This window comes from Nesoenas mayeri (assembly GCF_963082525.1).
Source record: "Nesoenas mayeri genome assembly, chromosome: 6".
NCBI classification, from domain to species: Eukaryota; Metazoa; Chordata; class Aves; order Columbiformes; family Columbidae; genus Nesoenas; species Nesoenas mayeri.
In genome coordinates this window covers 1,903,065-1,918,723 of record NC_137545.1, presented here as the reverse complement: position 1 = coordinate 1,918,723, position 15,659 = coordinate 1,903,065, and the positions used below count along the sequence as shown (strand labels likewise).

The 15,659-nt window shown below is 39.2% G+C and overlaps 1 protein-coding gene across 2 annotated transcripts; it reads right to left on the bottom strand.

Moving 5' to 3' along the window:
* Nucleotides 1-89: 89 nt before the first annotated feature.
* On the bottom strand, nucleotides 90-15,248 carry STK17B (serine/threonine kinase 17b). 2 transcript variants are annotated; one of them, XM_080346763.1, is made up of 10 exons: nucleotides 15,125-15,248; nucleotides 12,557-12,706; nucleotides 9,144-9,356; nucleotides 6,349-6,493; nucleotides 5,981-6,107; nucleotides 5,120-5,168; nucleotides 4,428-4,607; nucleotides 2,258-2,543; nucleotides 1,068-1,153; nucleotides 90-328 (listed from the first exon to the last, which is right to left on the bottom strand). In XM_080346763.1, the coding sequence occupies exons 2-8, from the start codon at nucleotides 12,676-12,678 to the stop codon at nucleotides 2,261-2,263; spliced, it is 1,119 nt and encodes a 372-aa protein (XP_080202889.1). In that variant the 5' UTR covers nucleotides 12,679-12,706; nucleotides 15,125-15,248; the 3' UTR covers nucleotides 90-328; nucleotides 1,068-1,153; nucleotides 2,258-2,260. The 2 variants fall into 2 exon arrangements, with proteins under 2 accessions (XP_080202889.1, XP_080202888.1); XM_080346762.1 differs by having other exon boundaries at nucleotides 1,068-2,543.
* Nucleotides 15,249-15,659: the final 411 nt, after the last annotated feature.

The following is a 15,659-nucleotide window of genomic DNA, read 5'->3' as shown; positions in this document are numbered from 1 at the left end:
ATAAGTTAGCCTCAAAAGCAGTATGAAATGTAAACATCAGATACCATGATAAAAATCTTAACAAATAACAATTTTGTCATAAAGTGCTGGCATATGCTTTTGGCTTTATTTTCCATATGTTAAAAATACTAATGTACGAAGCTTCCCGGTTGTAATTTCAGTAACATTTTTGCAGAGTTTTAAAATTTAATAATTTTAGAAACATTCTTTTCTACCTTTTTCCATTAGAGCTTTTTGACATTTTCTTCATCTTACGTGAACTTTAACTTCTGAGTATCGACAAAACAGTTTGTGTTTTTAATTTACCCACTTCAAATGAGGCTCCATGCTGGTAGAGAAAAACAAGAGGTTAGAAAAGACTCCAACTGGGAAAAGCCAATGACTTTGAAAAGCGAGAGTAGAAGGTACCTGAACACAATGCAACAACGGCCTCCAAAGTCATTTTATCATTATATACAATATCAGTATCACTGAAAAAAGTTCCATGAAAATTAACACATAGAGGAGACTCAATGTGGTTCATTTATACCCAGGCATCTGAGTATATATTCATTACTTCATTTCACATGAGAGTAAGTCTCGGAAAACTTGTACTTCTCTTGACAAATGTGAGCTCAAAGAGTCTTACAGACCTTACACCTCAGTCAACTGCTCACTTCTCCACATGAGTGTCACCCGAAACAGAGACAAGAGTTCTGAATTCCCCCAGCATTCTGGTGTTACCTTCTATTGAAATTTATTTGTAAAAACACTTGTGCCTTCCTTGCACAAAGAAAAATAAAATACAACCTTTTAGCACTCATTATATTCACCTCTCAATCACAGGTTGTTCCAAAACTTCAATCTGCAATTGACAAGTCCACAGGCACACTCCAAAAATATTATTAGATTATGATACTTTATTATACAAACCAAATCAAATCCAAATCAAAGACGATTAAGTCTTAAGAGTGGAAAACCCCAGAAGTATTTTAAAGTGCCATTTACTTCCAAAACATTTATAAGAGTTTTAACACATTCCCTACACACGCTGAGCTCCAGCCTCAGTGTTACAATGAGGATTTTACCTTGTCAGTACGAGTTTCAGGTTGTTAAGGCATGACTGGTAGTTGCTCCAAGTCAAAACTTGACATAGGCATTATTTCCTCAGAGCCTAGAAACAGGAAGTTGAAGGGATATAACTTAAAAAAATAACAAGCCTATTAACCAAAAGAAATTTAAAGGCTTAAAATAATTATTAGGTAGTTTGTCTTTTGATGCTGCAGTCCATTTCTCCAAGTGGGCAGGAAGCCAAGTCATTATCTATAGCAATAACTGACAGATGCACTGCACTGCTACATTGAGGGGCATAATGAAAAGCTTTTCATTGCAGCTGCACTGGCAAAAATGGCTCTATTTTCAGTTTATTCAGTTATTACTTTAAAGAGGCTTTGTGGTTTGGGATTTTTTGTGTGGTGGTGGGTTTTGTTTTGTTTTTAATTATCATTTTTAAGATGAGGAATAGGTCAATACAAGTAGACAATATTATTTCAGAGGCTTGATGAAAGCAAACTAATGAGTGTATCAAATATTCACATCAGCATGGGACCCTCATCCTCCTCAAATCTAACTGACTGGTACGAAAGGACCACTAATGCAAGGCCGTTTTCTATTGAAGCATTCCAGAGATCCAACACAGGAAAAACACACACACTATGCCTTATAAAGCTCAAGTGGACCAGGTCCATAAGGCGCAAACACTTCCTCAGCTACCAGTGATCCTTGAGAGAAACCAGTCCTCCAAATGGACCCAACCGATGTATCCTATTCCCAAACCACACCAACTTCAGCTTCCATTTAAAGCTACGAGAATGCTCACAAATAAGCCCAGTTTCCCTGCTTAGACCAATTCCTCAATAAGGCTAGTCATACAAATGTGCATGTATTCAACCACTGTTTGGCAAAGCTTGAGTTTAAACAAACTCATTTTCAGGATTGAATTTGTTCACTCTGACATCATTTTTGGACTAAAACTTGAAAAGTGCAAAAATATTTAATTATATCTTCTTAAAAAAAATAATTCATTTTATTGGTGCAACAACCCCGATTTCTCAGGAGTTCAATCCATTGCCAGCAATGGACAGACAAGGAAGCACCAGCATAAAAAGATCAAAGTGCATTTCCCATATGCCAACGCTGCACGAATTGGCAAGCCATAACCTTGCATTTGCCACGGGAACAGATTATGCTAAATTCTTTTGATAAAAGTCTGTATTACGTATTAACATATGAAGTCTGTCGTGAAGTCTTGGGGATACTGCAATGAATCATCGAAACGGAAACGTTTGGAGACCGTACTGCTGTCCTCTGGAATGTTTTCTTTGTCTTCCTTGTTGCTACAGGTACCATTACAACTGGATTTTACATTCCGCTCTTCTGAGAATTTCATTGCGTGTCCTGGCATCAGAGAAAAGCCACAAGTTTCCTCAGGGCTGGACAAGAGGATGAACTCCTCTTGCTGCAACCATGAATGAGAAAGACAGGCCTCTGCTGTGGGTCTTTCCCTTTGAAAGAGAAAACAGTAAAGGTGCCTCAGTTAACTTCAGAAATACTGAAAACATAATTCCAATAGCTCTGACACATGCTAAGAAATCTTAAGCAGAATTGACACCAAAAGGTTAATATTGCTGTTTTCCCACCCCTACCACTGCTGCTAAAAAGCACATTAGACCCCACCATAGTTAAGGATTGACAAAATGCATGTGAATTGCAGTGGGCAGCTTCTCCTACCACCGGGTGTCAGGACTGGAAAGCTTTTCCTCACAACAAGGAACGGGCACTTCTCAGCCAGTATTCACAGTCCCTTGGAACGTTTTCAACATGCTGCGTGTGTATGTATATTTGTATACATGTGTATATGTATATATATGTATATTCTTATACTTTTGAAGTCCTAATGTGTTACAGAGACCATTGTAAATATGTAGGTTAATGAATATTTAGTCATCCGGTTTTCAAGGAGGGCCAAATAACATGATGTCATCAACTCTATCAGATATTTTGTAGTCTGTTACTCTTCCAAGTCACCAAAAACTGCCGTAGACTCTTGCAAAATGTATTTACTACCAAAGAGACCACAGACTCACAAAATCGCTCCTTTGGATAACTCAGAGAAATGCTACTACAGTTCTCGCCATGTTAAATTCCAGAGAACTTGCAATAAATGCAACAGAGCGCCCTATTTGTCCTTAACTCTACCAGAACACATGAATATTTTTTGGTCAGAGAACTCTGACCCTACAGACTTGACTACCTGAGGCCAGATTTTTCCTCTGAAGATTCAAAGAAGTCATCAAAAATTGGAATAGGAAAAGAAAAAAAGGTTACTGAGGTTCTAATGCAGACACTGAGATGCCCAGAAGCAAAAAATCAAGTAGAGTGGTAACTGTGACAGAATATCAAGCACCAACGTTTATCAAAGCAGGCTATTCATGGTTACTTCCTGCGTGATAGTGTGGGCTTTACGAGTTATTCCAGATGGTGATAAACCCTGTTCAGACATGAGTTTATATGGAGTCCTTATTTCATCAGAGTAGGCACTTCATGGACATCATGCCCCATCGTCCCTCCCCTTTCTCAGCCAAACAGGGACACTCCTGCTTGCTGCAGGCTCTCCGAAGAACACAGAGACTTCTGTGTCACCATAAATGACGATATTTGCTGGTAAAACGGTTAAAAAAATGCCCAGATTTAATGCTATTACAGCAAGAGCAGACACAGTTAATGTCTGTAACTCTCCCACTCTCAAAGGCTATCTTCTCAAAGTTCAGCTACTTTGAGACGCCTTGATTAGAGCCTGAACTCCCAAAGAAAGCAGTTACGGAAATGTACCTGACAAACAAAAAGGTTGTACTTTTGGTTGAGAACATTTTTTTAAAAGGCTGAACACACGGCAAAATACTATATATTTCTGAAGAACATGTGCTAGTCACAAGATTGCCAAATTTTTATATAAAATGTATTCATATAGAATGATACATTAAAGGTAAGTCAAGAAACAAGAAAGCACTGCATCAAAAAGACTGCACTTTATCTCTCCAACTTGAGCACTAAAAGGTTGAATTATAGACAAGAATGTGACCTTTCCAGAATATATTTAATCAGATTTGTTCACAATCTATCCGCTGAATGAAAATATAAAGAAATAGAAAATAGAAAACTCAAAGCACAATACAAAGATACCCAGACAGTGAACCAAGTTCCTTTCCATACATTATGGAAAAGCAGAAATCCACAATTTGAAATATCCAGCTGATAATACCAGTGCATTGTGAAATATCTGACTGACCGTATCACTGGTTTTAAGCTCCCAAATTAACATGCACTTTTTCTAGGTGCTCCACAAACGTAAGAGATAAGATTGTTGCCCATAAGAGTTTGTTACTTACTCTGGATTTTTGATGAGAAGTTTTTGAATGAAGTCTTTGGCAGGCAGTGAAACTGATGAAAATGTTTCTTCTGAATAATCCACGTTAACTTGAGATATGTTAAGGTAAGTTTCCTGATTATCAGCTCCCACAAATGGAGATTCTTGTGTCAGCAGCATGTATGAAATAACGCCTATGTTCCTGAAATAAGAACACAATGTATGACCCTACTAGAATACCCCTCATATTTATCATGCTGCAGATCAAACTTCCTGACGTATGCCACACTCAGAGAACTAGAAACATCATGGGAGAGCTCACTTTTATGTGCTTCAAGCATGCATACACATGCACACACAAGGAAAGTCACGTATGTACCTCACTAAAGGAATTTTATGAAAATGGCTTACTTATATATACAGAGTGTTTCAAAAAGATGGCCCCAACTGATCAATAATACTGCTTTGAAATTGGGTCCATCTTTCTGAAACCCCCCGTGTGTGTATATATAGATAAAACATATGCAGTAATCCCAGTAAGTGCCAGGTTATATCCCGAGCACTCCTTCCCCTCCCAACTCTCCTTCTTTTAGTTGGTGAATAGAAGGGCATTCTTGGAAGCCGGATAAAACTGCATCAGAATCCGGATCTGGCCCCTAAGTCGATAAATGGTCACGCCTACCTCCATACATTAAATTAAAACATATGACCTACCACATATCTGTAGCTGTGGTAATAGGATCGTAGTTTAAGATTTCTGGAGCTAGAGAAAGAGACAGGGAGAAGAAAAACACTTGCTTATTGACCTTGAATCAGACACTACATTTCCGGTGGGTTTTTTTGCCAACCATTATTATGAGACTAAACACGCAGTTTCAATAATCGAGTTTATTATTTTCAAGCCCCAAAGGTGAAAAAGTTGCTTCTGTTTGATTAGACACACCGATGCTCAACTGGTTCACACTAAAATGGCAGCATACATCCTGAAGTCTATTCTATCCAAGTCCCAAGATAATTTCTGATCAGATGGATCACACAAAAGATTCTTCTAAGAGGTTTTCAAGTACACAGCTTTTTAAGGGGAATGCATAAAGCAAAGCCAGATGACCAAGCCAATTTTCAGATGAGTGGCTGTTAACATATGCTAGACAGGGAGTTATTCACTACAGGCTCAAGTGCTCTTCAAATGGGGTGTAGGCAGATCATTAGGGAAATCTGCCCCCCAGGGAGGGCCAAGTGTTTATGGCAAGCTTTCCCTTCCCAAGGAATATTTTAATCTCTTTAAATCATCATTCTAAACAGCATTTCCAATTCTTAATGCTGTACTTCAGCTCTAATCAAAAGAATTTAAACAGCCAATTTGCGCCGATTTAACAGTGTGCATCACAACAAATACTATAGCATGAAATTAGAGGTGCACTTATCAATATAATTTGGGATTTTTTGGGGCGCATATATTTGGTGCCTTGTCCTGCTGTTCTTTCTCCAGTAATGACTGACAAGTTAATAAGCACATTACATGAACCATTCCTCTTTTCCCAAAACCACAGACATTGTGAAGCAACTCTTCCTTACCTAGATACTCTGTTGTTCCCATGATCTGCCGCAGTTCACTAGAACTCTCAAGCTTCCGAGACATACCAAAATCTACAATTTTTACATCACCAAGAGGATTGACACTGCTCAGCAAAATATTTTGAGGCTAGAATAGAAAAGATTTAATTCTCAATTAATCAAGTATAAGCTGAAAAAAACACAAACGTACAGAAAGGCATTTCACTTTCTATTATGTAATACCTATTGCTAATTTTTTAAAAAATCATTTCATCTCTAACACACTCATTTTCTCTTCATCTTCGTTATGTATTTGACAAATTACTGTGATTAACATGATATTAAATGGAAGATAAAGTACTAAAATAAAAGGTGTGCTGCAGCCTCACCTTTAAATCAAGATGAACAATATTGTTTTCATGCAGGCAGCAAAGTCCTTCAAGTATTTGTCTTATAAGTCTTACAATATCCCTTTCACCAATTCTGTCATCCAGATCTGGGACACATAAGTCAAATATTTCTCCTCCAGCAGCACTGAAACACATTCAAGAACACTTACATAGTAAGTTTGAATTTTCAAGCTTAAGTGAGAAAAAAGATTATACATAGTACCTATTTATACAATATATATTCAATTATCATATTCATATTATCAGAGAGGCTGGGAATATTGTTATTTTTTTAAACACACATGCAAATACACAGCACATAAACATTAGAAAAGGCAAAAGACACAATGTGGCTGTGGTGTAAATGTAAATCTAAGAACCACAATGCAATGAACGGCTGGAGGTGCTGAAGAATATTTCTGGAGAGGGAGGAAAGTGCCTACTTGCCACCCAAGGTCCTGCCATTCTGATGGAAGACTGAAAATCTGATATTCCTATCAGAGAGGTACCAGGAAGAAAATCTAGCATGCTACTGCTAATTAAATATCCAGTTGCCTAATCAGTTAGCGAGCAATGTCTGCCAGACACACAGAACACTCAGAAATACAAGGACTCAGATCTGACGCTTTGAAATCTGTAATTTCCACACTAACAGAGATGGACAAGCTTCATGTTTACACACAGCATCTCAAATATGTCTTCCTGTTTACTTACAGAAACCCCTACTATTAGTACAGCATAAAGGAAGCATGGAAATAACCGCGTTGCATGTGGTTTATTAGTTATACTTCTGCGCTTTGCTGCAGTGTCAGCTGTTTCATGATGGGTTTGAAATCATTATTTAACCTGCTCTAAACTGCCTGAAGTTTCTCCCTCTATCCTTAAGAGCTCACTCAGAATTACAGATTAGCAAGCCTGAATTTCATCATTAGAAAAAAATAGGAGTCTATAGTTCAGCAGCAACTGAGAAAGGGAGACAAAGACTTCCCAAATCAATTTCACAAACTGCATTTTTGTTCCTCACATTCCAAACACACGTACAACAAACATGACAGACAATTCAAATTAGATTTCCAAATCAGACTTGTTTCCAGAGCTTATGAGAAGCCACAAGGGCCTCTAAAAAGACATGGGAATTTTGGAAGAAATAACTCCAAAGCCAAACAGTTTTAAAACAATAAAACCAATACATTTAGGAGTTCAGAACCCACACATGAATTGTGAGTTTTCAGTCATCAAAAGTGTCAAGCTGTCCTGGTGTTGTTAAAAACAAGACTGGTTCTCTTTTAGTGATTTTTCTTTCAGCTCAGTTCTTCTAGGTGGCTGTACTTCTCTGAGGTTTAGCCTGCATATTTTTCCTAGGATGCTGCACTCGGTGCTGATAAGAGACCAATGGAATGCCGAAGAAGCTCGTGTTTACATTTATTACCAGTCTTTCTTGGGTACCATAGTAAGTTTTTCCACGTTCCGTTGTGAGAGGGGTGTGTTTGAGGAGGGGTGGATGCAACAGGTGACTAGAACTGACCAACGGAAGTATTCCATGCCGTAATCATCATACCCCCTACATAAGAGGGTGATCACAGGGTCACTCTCTCTTCGCCTATGGCTCTGTCTGTCTGTCTGCGATCCCCAGGCCTCAGGCCCTGCATCCTGCACCCAGGTTCCGCTTTGCTGTGCAGTCCCGCCCGTGACTTCCAGGGCCTGAGCTGCAGCTGCTGGAGCCGCCAGCTCCACACACCCAGCTCTGCTGCTGAGTGACGCCAACGCCACATCCAGCACTTGAGACTGGTTTTGTATATTTTGTATATATGTTCTCTATTTATTAGTAGCATTAGTAAAACCCCTTAGAACTCTCCAACTTGAAGTCTAACTCTCTCTTCCTTTCCCCTTATCTTTCTTATCATCTTTCCGATCTAAAGGAAAGGGGTGGCAGGAGGTCAAGGGGATAACAGGGAGCGTCTGCCACGGCTTATTGCTGCCTTGCCTAAAACCGTGACACAAGCAGTGGCTGAAGGTCATAGAAGATGCACGTGCCCAGCTTCTCTGAAATCTGTGTAACTGGCATCAGTGGATATTTTGATTTTGGTTATGAATTGAGATGCATCAAAGCACTATGCACTTTTTGGGAGATTCAAGGATATTCTCTCTGGTCAGCTTGCATGAAAGATTCTTTACATTCATTAAAAAATTACACTCTAGAGTTTATATTCAGGTTTTCCTTTAGGTTAGGCTGACTTGAAAGCTGATCAGAGCTGTTTTACAAAAAATCCAACTAGCAGAAGAAAATCTGCCTAAATTAAGCAGGCAAATCTTATTCAAAATTACCCTCTTGAGATAGTATTTAAAGGCATAAAAATTATTTTAATTTGAAATTGAGTGAAGTTGTCTATGAAACTGAGAAAAAAAAAGAATCTCTTTAAATTTTTTTATAGCTTTTTGTCAAAAAAATATTTCAGTCCATTTTTTTAAATTTTGAGCACAGAACTACTATAGGTTTTGGTGTATTTTGTTTGATGCCTCATTTCATATTGTTTGACATAACTTATTAGCTGTAGATGTAACAAAACAGATTCAAATGAACAACAGTTGTTTCAACTCTTGCATTTCCATGAAAATAAATCACACCCAAAAAAGTCCCTAAGAGCTTATAAAGTTTATAATAATACAATAGTAGCATAATGTAGGTAGTGTACTGTTGTAGATCTTCTGGGTGTTCAAGCAACTCATGCAAACAAATCAGTATACTGACAGATTTGTAGCTACAAATGTAGAGCATCTGATGAAGGCATACTTACTATTCCAAGACTAAGATGATTTCATTTGCTGTTTCATAGACTTCATGGAGATTAACTATGCGAGGATTAGATTTCATTAATTCAAGCACGGCAATTTCATGAAGAATCTCTGCTTTGCAGTCTTGACCTCTTCTTCTTTTCTTTAAAAATTTAGCTGCAAACTCTTGGCCTGTGGATTTAGCTACACATTTTCTAACCACAGCACATCTTCCTCTGCAAAATAAAAAAACATTAAAGACCCAAAACATAAGAACGATGTAAATTGACATTGGAAATAAAAAGGCATGGCAAATAATTGGAAATGAAGAAAAAAATTATCAGGGGAAACCTACACTTGGCCTGTTCTTGCACTATTCCCTGAATGTTCACTTTCAGCCCATGTAAGAGAAATGATACTAAGCTAGATGAAGCTTTGAGGAGAAAATTTGAGTGTCATCAAAATAATTCTGCTCCACAAATCATGTGGTACTGCTAAAAGAACAACAACAAAACCAAACCCAAACAAACCAAACAAAAAACCCCAAACAAAAACACCCCACACAATAAACACACGACCCCTCCGTCCCCCCAAACCAACCAGGTATCTGCAAAATGTTTATAAACATCTCAACAAGAAAACACCACCTCCTCAGCATTCTCTTTCTCCATTGCAGTTCGACAGTGTGCTGCTTTATTTCCTAGTCAATTTTTTAGGTACGGAAACAAAGATGTATTTTGGCAAAGAAATGTTTTTCAAAGAAAACCACATATTCTAGTTAAATGACCGAGCTGACCTTTTAAAAAATTAGAGGACAAAAAAAAAAATCCTTTCTTTTAAGCCAAGTTATAAACTCCAGAAAAGAACAAAGCTTTGCATTCCCAGAAATGCACTTTGCATGCTTGCAAAGTGTTTTCAAATGATACAAGAAACTTTATTTCAAAAGTCAAACCAAAAACTCGACGAGCTAAAATAAATTGGATAAAGTTCTACAAGCAGTTCTAAAACTGTGTACAAAGAACAAGAGCTACACTTATGTCTATCGGAAAAACACCTTTTTTGTTACCACAGCATACTAGGAACAAGCTGTTGAAGCTCAGTATGAGTTATCTGTCCTGCACTTTCTCTACTCAATTAGCTTCTTCACTAGAAAAGGTTATGTTGCCCTGCAGGCTTTGCCTTTTCTGTTGTGCAAAAATCCCATCTCTCTCTCTCTGAAAAAAAAAAAGGCACATCTGAGGCTTTTAAAAAAAATCTAGACTTTGGTATTTCATCAAAAAAGGTATGAGCATCTCACAAAAAATCAGATTTCCATTTGCAAATAGCCATGTTAGATACAGTTTGTACAAATTCGACAATCACAAAACATGTAAAGTTGATCTTTAAGCAAACTGCTGCTCCTTATTTAGAAATAAATTTAAAAAAACAGCCTCTCAGTCATCAGTTACTTTGACAGTAAATTAGTTGTAGGATTTCTATGTCCTTTTTTTTAAGTGCTAAATTTAGAAAGGTAAGAGTACAAAACTCAGAAGAAAAGCTAATTTAAGAGGTAAACATTAGATGCAATCTGATAATGCACACTCTTCATTTTAGCAACTCCTTGTAAGCCCAAAAAGTCTGAGTCCTTTCCCAGTTGTTAAATCAGCTTATTATTGCAGAGTATTTGAAGTCATTGAGCTGAATTTCATAATATACAAAAGTTTCAGATACTCTCCCCCAGCTAATGTTCTCATTTTAACATCACATCACTCTGTCAACCAAAAAAGTTTTCTAAAATTAAGAAAGAGGAACTGGTGGAGTTTCACGAGAACAGCAAGATCTTCCCCTGTAGTTTTTGCACATCTTCCTTCTAGTTGCTGTGAGTATAACAGCTTTGAATGGTCAGCACTGTCTCCAGATTGATGATGTAAGAATTTCCGCTTGTTTATACTGTATTTGTAGTGTGCCAATTAAGACAAAATTATTAAGATTTTAAAAAATCCGTTTAGAGCAGTGGAATTTTCCCAGATCTGAAGTGTTGCACGGAAGCAAGCAAAGTGGTTCCCAGGCCTTGTTGCCTGCAAAGCAACTGCTTAACCATCACATTTTACAGCCCAGTTTTATCAGATAAAAACCGATTTCAGGTTGTTTTCATATCCCACGTTATAAAGCGCAGAAATTCAACTACATCAAAAAAAGCCAAGCCATCCACACACTGGGGACAAAACTGCTTAACCCACGAAACAGAACCTGACTCCCTCCTGAGTCACTGTCTTAAATACCAAAGGACCTAAAAGATCAGGGTGTGTGAAGAACAAATGGGACTTGGGAAGCTTAAGCAGAGAAGAGCAACAGAACTATTTACTAAATAACATGAAGAAGAAAATCACAAGTATATTAAAACTTTTAGGGAAACTACAGAGATAGGTATTTCAGTGTTGTAAACATTTTTGAAAAACATTTAAAAATGCATACACGTACTGTGAGGCCAGGAAAAGTCAAAGTATGTTCAGAAAACATACTACTCTGCTTCGGCTTATTTGCTTTTTGGCACTTCTTTTGTTATGCCTGGTTTTGCATGTGCAGGAAGTATTAAAAACTCCTCTGGAATCCACATAAAAGCTATACTTTTGTTTGCTTTAGACATCATCTCACAAGTATGTGTAATGTGAAAATCAAGTGTGTTAAAAATACTGGAGTTTTAGATGATGGTGTATATAAACTGCTTCTGTAGAGCCTAGAATTCAAAACTAGCTCTGACAGAGGGGTGAGGAAAGAGGAAAGTTATGAGCCTCAAGGTGCGCTTTGCTTTGGTAAAAGGGTACCAGATACAGCACATGCTAGGGAAAAACAACAAAAAGATACGCAGAGAACAGTGAAAGCTAAAGAGCTTACAAAATCATATGCAGAAGAGCATCTTTGCTGACAAAACAAGTTACAGGTGCGCAGGATCGCTCTGTAGCCCAGCAAGGCACAACTGTGAGACACACACAATTATTTCAAAAAGCATTAACTCAGATGTCTGAAGCAGAATCAGAAATACCAAGGGGGCTTTTGTCTTTTATTTCCTATTTTACTGTTGCAAACACAAGTGAAGCAAGCTGCAAAACTACCCTGAAACAGCAGGTGGTTAGAAACTTACACTCACTGCTTGAGGGTGTGAGGGAGAGAGAAAAAGGCTTTTGTTTCCTAGACTTCAAAAAACCAACCAACCAACTCAAACCCCCCATTCATATTACCCTATGTCATCTCTTATTTAGTTTATGTACCTGTAACGTGATGTGCAACTAGGCAGGGGAAATGGAAGAAAAAGAACATCTACACGTCCATGAGAACAGGTTAAATCTCTTCATTCCCGACCATAAACGTTTGCTGGAAAAGGTCTATGACTGCACAACGAATTCTCTTGCAGCAGCAATTCCTCTTATTCAAATAAAATAAATAGGAATAATCTTACCTTCCTAGCTCTTTTGATTCAAGCATATAAAAACTGTGGAAATTGTCTGTCCTGATTTGTGTCTGCAGAGATGTAGCTAATAAGCCAGAAAGGCTTTTATTCTCCAACTTTCTCCTCGACATAGTCAGGTCTCTCTCTTCTCCGAGTCACCTGTTAAAGCAAAATAATTAAGAGTTTTGGAAATTCCATAATTACAGCGCAGGAAACTATACAAATATTAGAGTTCAGGTCTATCAGAATAGAAGAGCCTTGATTTTGTTTCAGTAGTGACCACAAAACAACACATTTAATCACTGTAAAAATAAAATCTGAAAGGAAAAATTGATCAACCCTCTTGTTTACTGTCTGCAACCCAGCAGGAATAGCCAAACGCAGGGGGAATAAAACAGGTTATTTCCAGTGGGAAGTTTCACATTTCTTATTAAAGTCACTCATAGCTTCTCTAAGTTAAATGTTAATCCTAGACTGTCAGAAAGCAGCATGAATGGACAACATCCTCCTTGCAAGTTCAGATCACTTAGAACAAAATGACGTAGTAATCCTGATTAAATTACCTTAAACTAGTAGAACAGCACATTACAAAGATACACCCGCTCACATTATTTCTACTACTGTTAAAAAAAAGGCAGTAAAACTACTGGGTTTTGGCATTCACGTGTATAGGCCTGAAGCATCCCTTCAGGTGAAATGCAAAAGCAAAGCAGAAAAACATTACTGAAGGTTAACAGAAGTCTTAATTGACACTTTATTCTAAGTGAAGAGGGAAAAACAAAATCACAAGTCAAATTAGAGTTCAGATACAGTTAACAAATTTACAGAAATACACTTTTAGTTTTCAAATGACAGAAATGTACTAAGAGAACCTTCTGGGAGGGCACTCAAACTAGTTACGATTCAAATATAATTCATCAAACCTTGTTCAAATACCAGTTCTTGGAACGTGCATATTCATATTGGAACTATTTGGGATTTCGATAATGATTACATGCTTTAGCAGGAAAAAAAGAAAAAGTTACACAGTTTAAGAATATTTTCCAAGTAGCATTTGATGAGCATGAAATAACTTCTTAAAAAACGCTAAAGGTGTTACAATACAATCTAACAAGTCTCTAAATCACCTTGTTTGTAACACGTATGCATTTCTTTTGCAGCTTGTCATTTAAGAGACTGATTCAAATGTCTGAAATTTTGCATGACTCTCCTTAGAGCTGTACTCGCTAAATACAGTTTAACAGTTAACGTTATCTTGTTACTGCACGACTCCAGCACCAGATGATTTATTGATATTAGACAACTGATTATGAGTTTACTTCTATCAAATTTATTATGTCAGCTTTCATTTTATATCATTATTCTTTAAGATTAACTATCAAGAAGAACTTCTGCCATGCTGAATTAGCTTTGTCCCTCTAATAAGACACCACTCTCCTCTTTTTGGCTTGGTACCATCAATAATAAAGACATATATTCATAGCAGGCACAAACCCACAAACAGACACATAATCTATTGAGGAGAATGAGTTCCAATTTCAAATCCAATTAGCCACAAAACAGGGCAATTCTCATTCCAAAAAGAAAATGCTAATAAGTTAATTACTTCCAAAATTAAGTGATCCTTGTGTTGTTACACATTACACCCTAAATAACAGACATTAGAAGAAGGGATAGCACAGTAATTTGCAAACTTCCCACCAAACTACCTTTAACTGGGCAAAAAGTCACTTCGTTTCACTATTTTCAGAAAAGTCAAGTTCAAGCTAAGATGATCTGGGGATCACCCTCCATAAGTGCTCCAAAGACTAGATGCCCTTGTGTTGCTTATATTCAAATAATTATTACGTATGCATTGTAGTTTTTGAAAATTTTGACATACATCTGTACTAGAAGTTACAAAAGACATACCCATCATTAGCCAATTGACATGATCAGTTCTTTCTGACCACCTGCAAAACCAGGGGATATTTTTCAAGCTTTAGATCCTTCTGCATGACAAGAGGGAGACAGAAATAAAACGTTGTTTAGAAGCAGAGTGCTTAGTTTATATTTAACTAATAATTAATAGATATAAGTAAGAAACTAAACAATTATAACAGCTATAACAAATATATAACAATTATTTCTCTAGTATAGGTGTATTGTATGTCAAAATTTCCAAAAATTGTAATGTATAATTGTAATAATTATGTGAATAAAAGCAACAGAAGAGCATCCAGTCTTTGGAGCACTTGTGGAGGGTGATCCCCAGAGCTCCCCAGCGCTGATACAATAAAGAACGCCGCTTAGACTCTGCTGTTAAGTTTATTTCTCCGTCTTCCCCTCATGACCAAGTCCCTGGGACAGGGCTGAAAGCCACGAATCGCTCCGTCGGCCGCCGCGCTCCCCCGCTCCCGGGGCTGCCGCACCGAGAGCCCGCGCTCTGCCTCAGCTCTCCTCACAGCCCCTCCCGCGCCTCGGGGACCGCCGAGCTCCGACACCGGGTGGCAGCAGGGCGCTCTCCACACGCACCCCAGCGGATCCACCCGCGCTGTGCGGCGGCCGAGGCCGGGAGCCCAGCCCGGGCACACTCACCCCTTCCCGCCGGACTCCCAGGAAGCCTCTCAGAGGGCCCAACGGTCGCCGCAAACGGCCGCCGCTCGCTCGCGCCCGCCAACCGCCACGCTCGCGCAGCCCGCGTTTGAAACGCGCAGCCCGCTGAGATGTGGCTCCCCCGGCGGCTCCCGCACGGCCCCGCCCACTTTGGCCGCGGGGAGCCAATCCGCGCCCGACGCGGCGAGCCTTCTGCGCGCCGATTGGTGGGGCGCCCTCCGACCCGGGAGCGCCCCCGCCCGGCTGCCCTTGCCCCGGGAAGGGGACGGGGGTGGCGGCGGCGCTGCCGGGGCGGGAGCGGCAGGTGCCCCTTGGCCGGGCCGCCGCCTCGCCCGGCGCCTTCGTGCGAGCCGGAGAGACGGGACGCGCTCCTGTGCTTCCCCTTCCCGCCGTGCTGGGAGCCGCCGCCTTGCCTGGCCCCGCTGAGGCGGACCAGCCGTCCCCCGCCCAGTTAAAACCAGCAGTTGGTGCATCGGTTCTCACACTTGCATGTTGAAACAGGGTCAGAACCTACTTC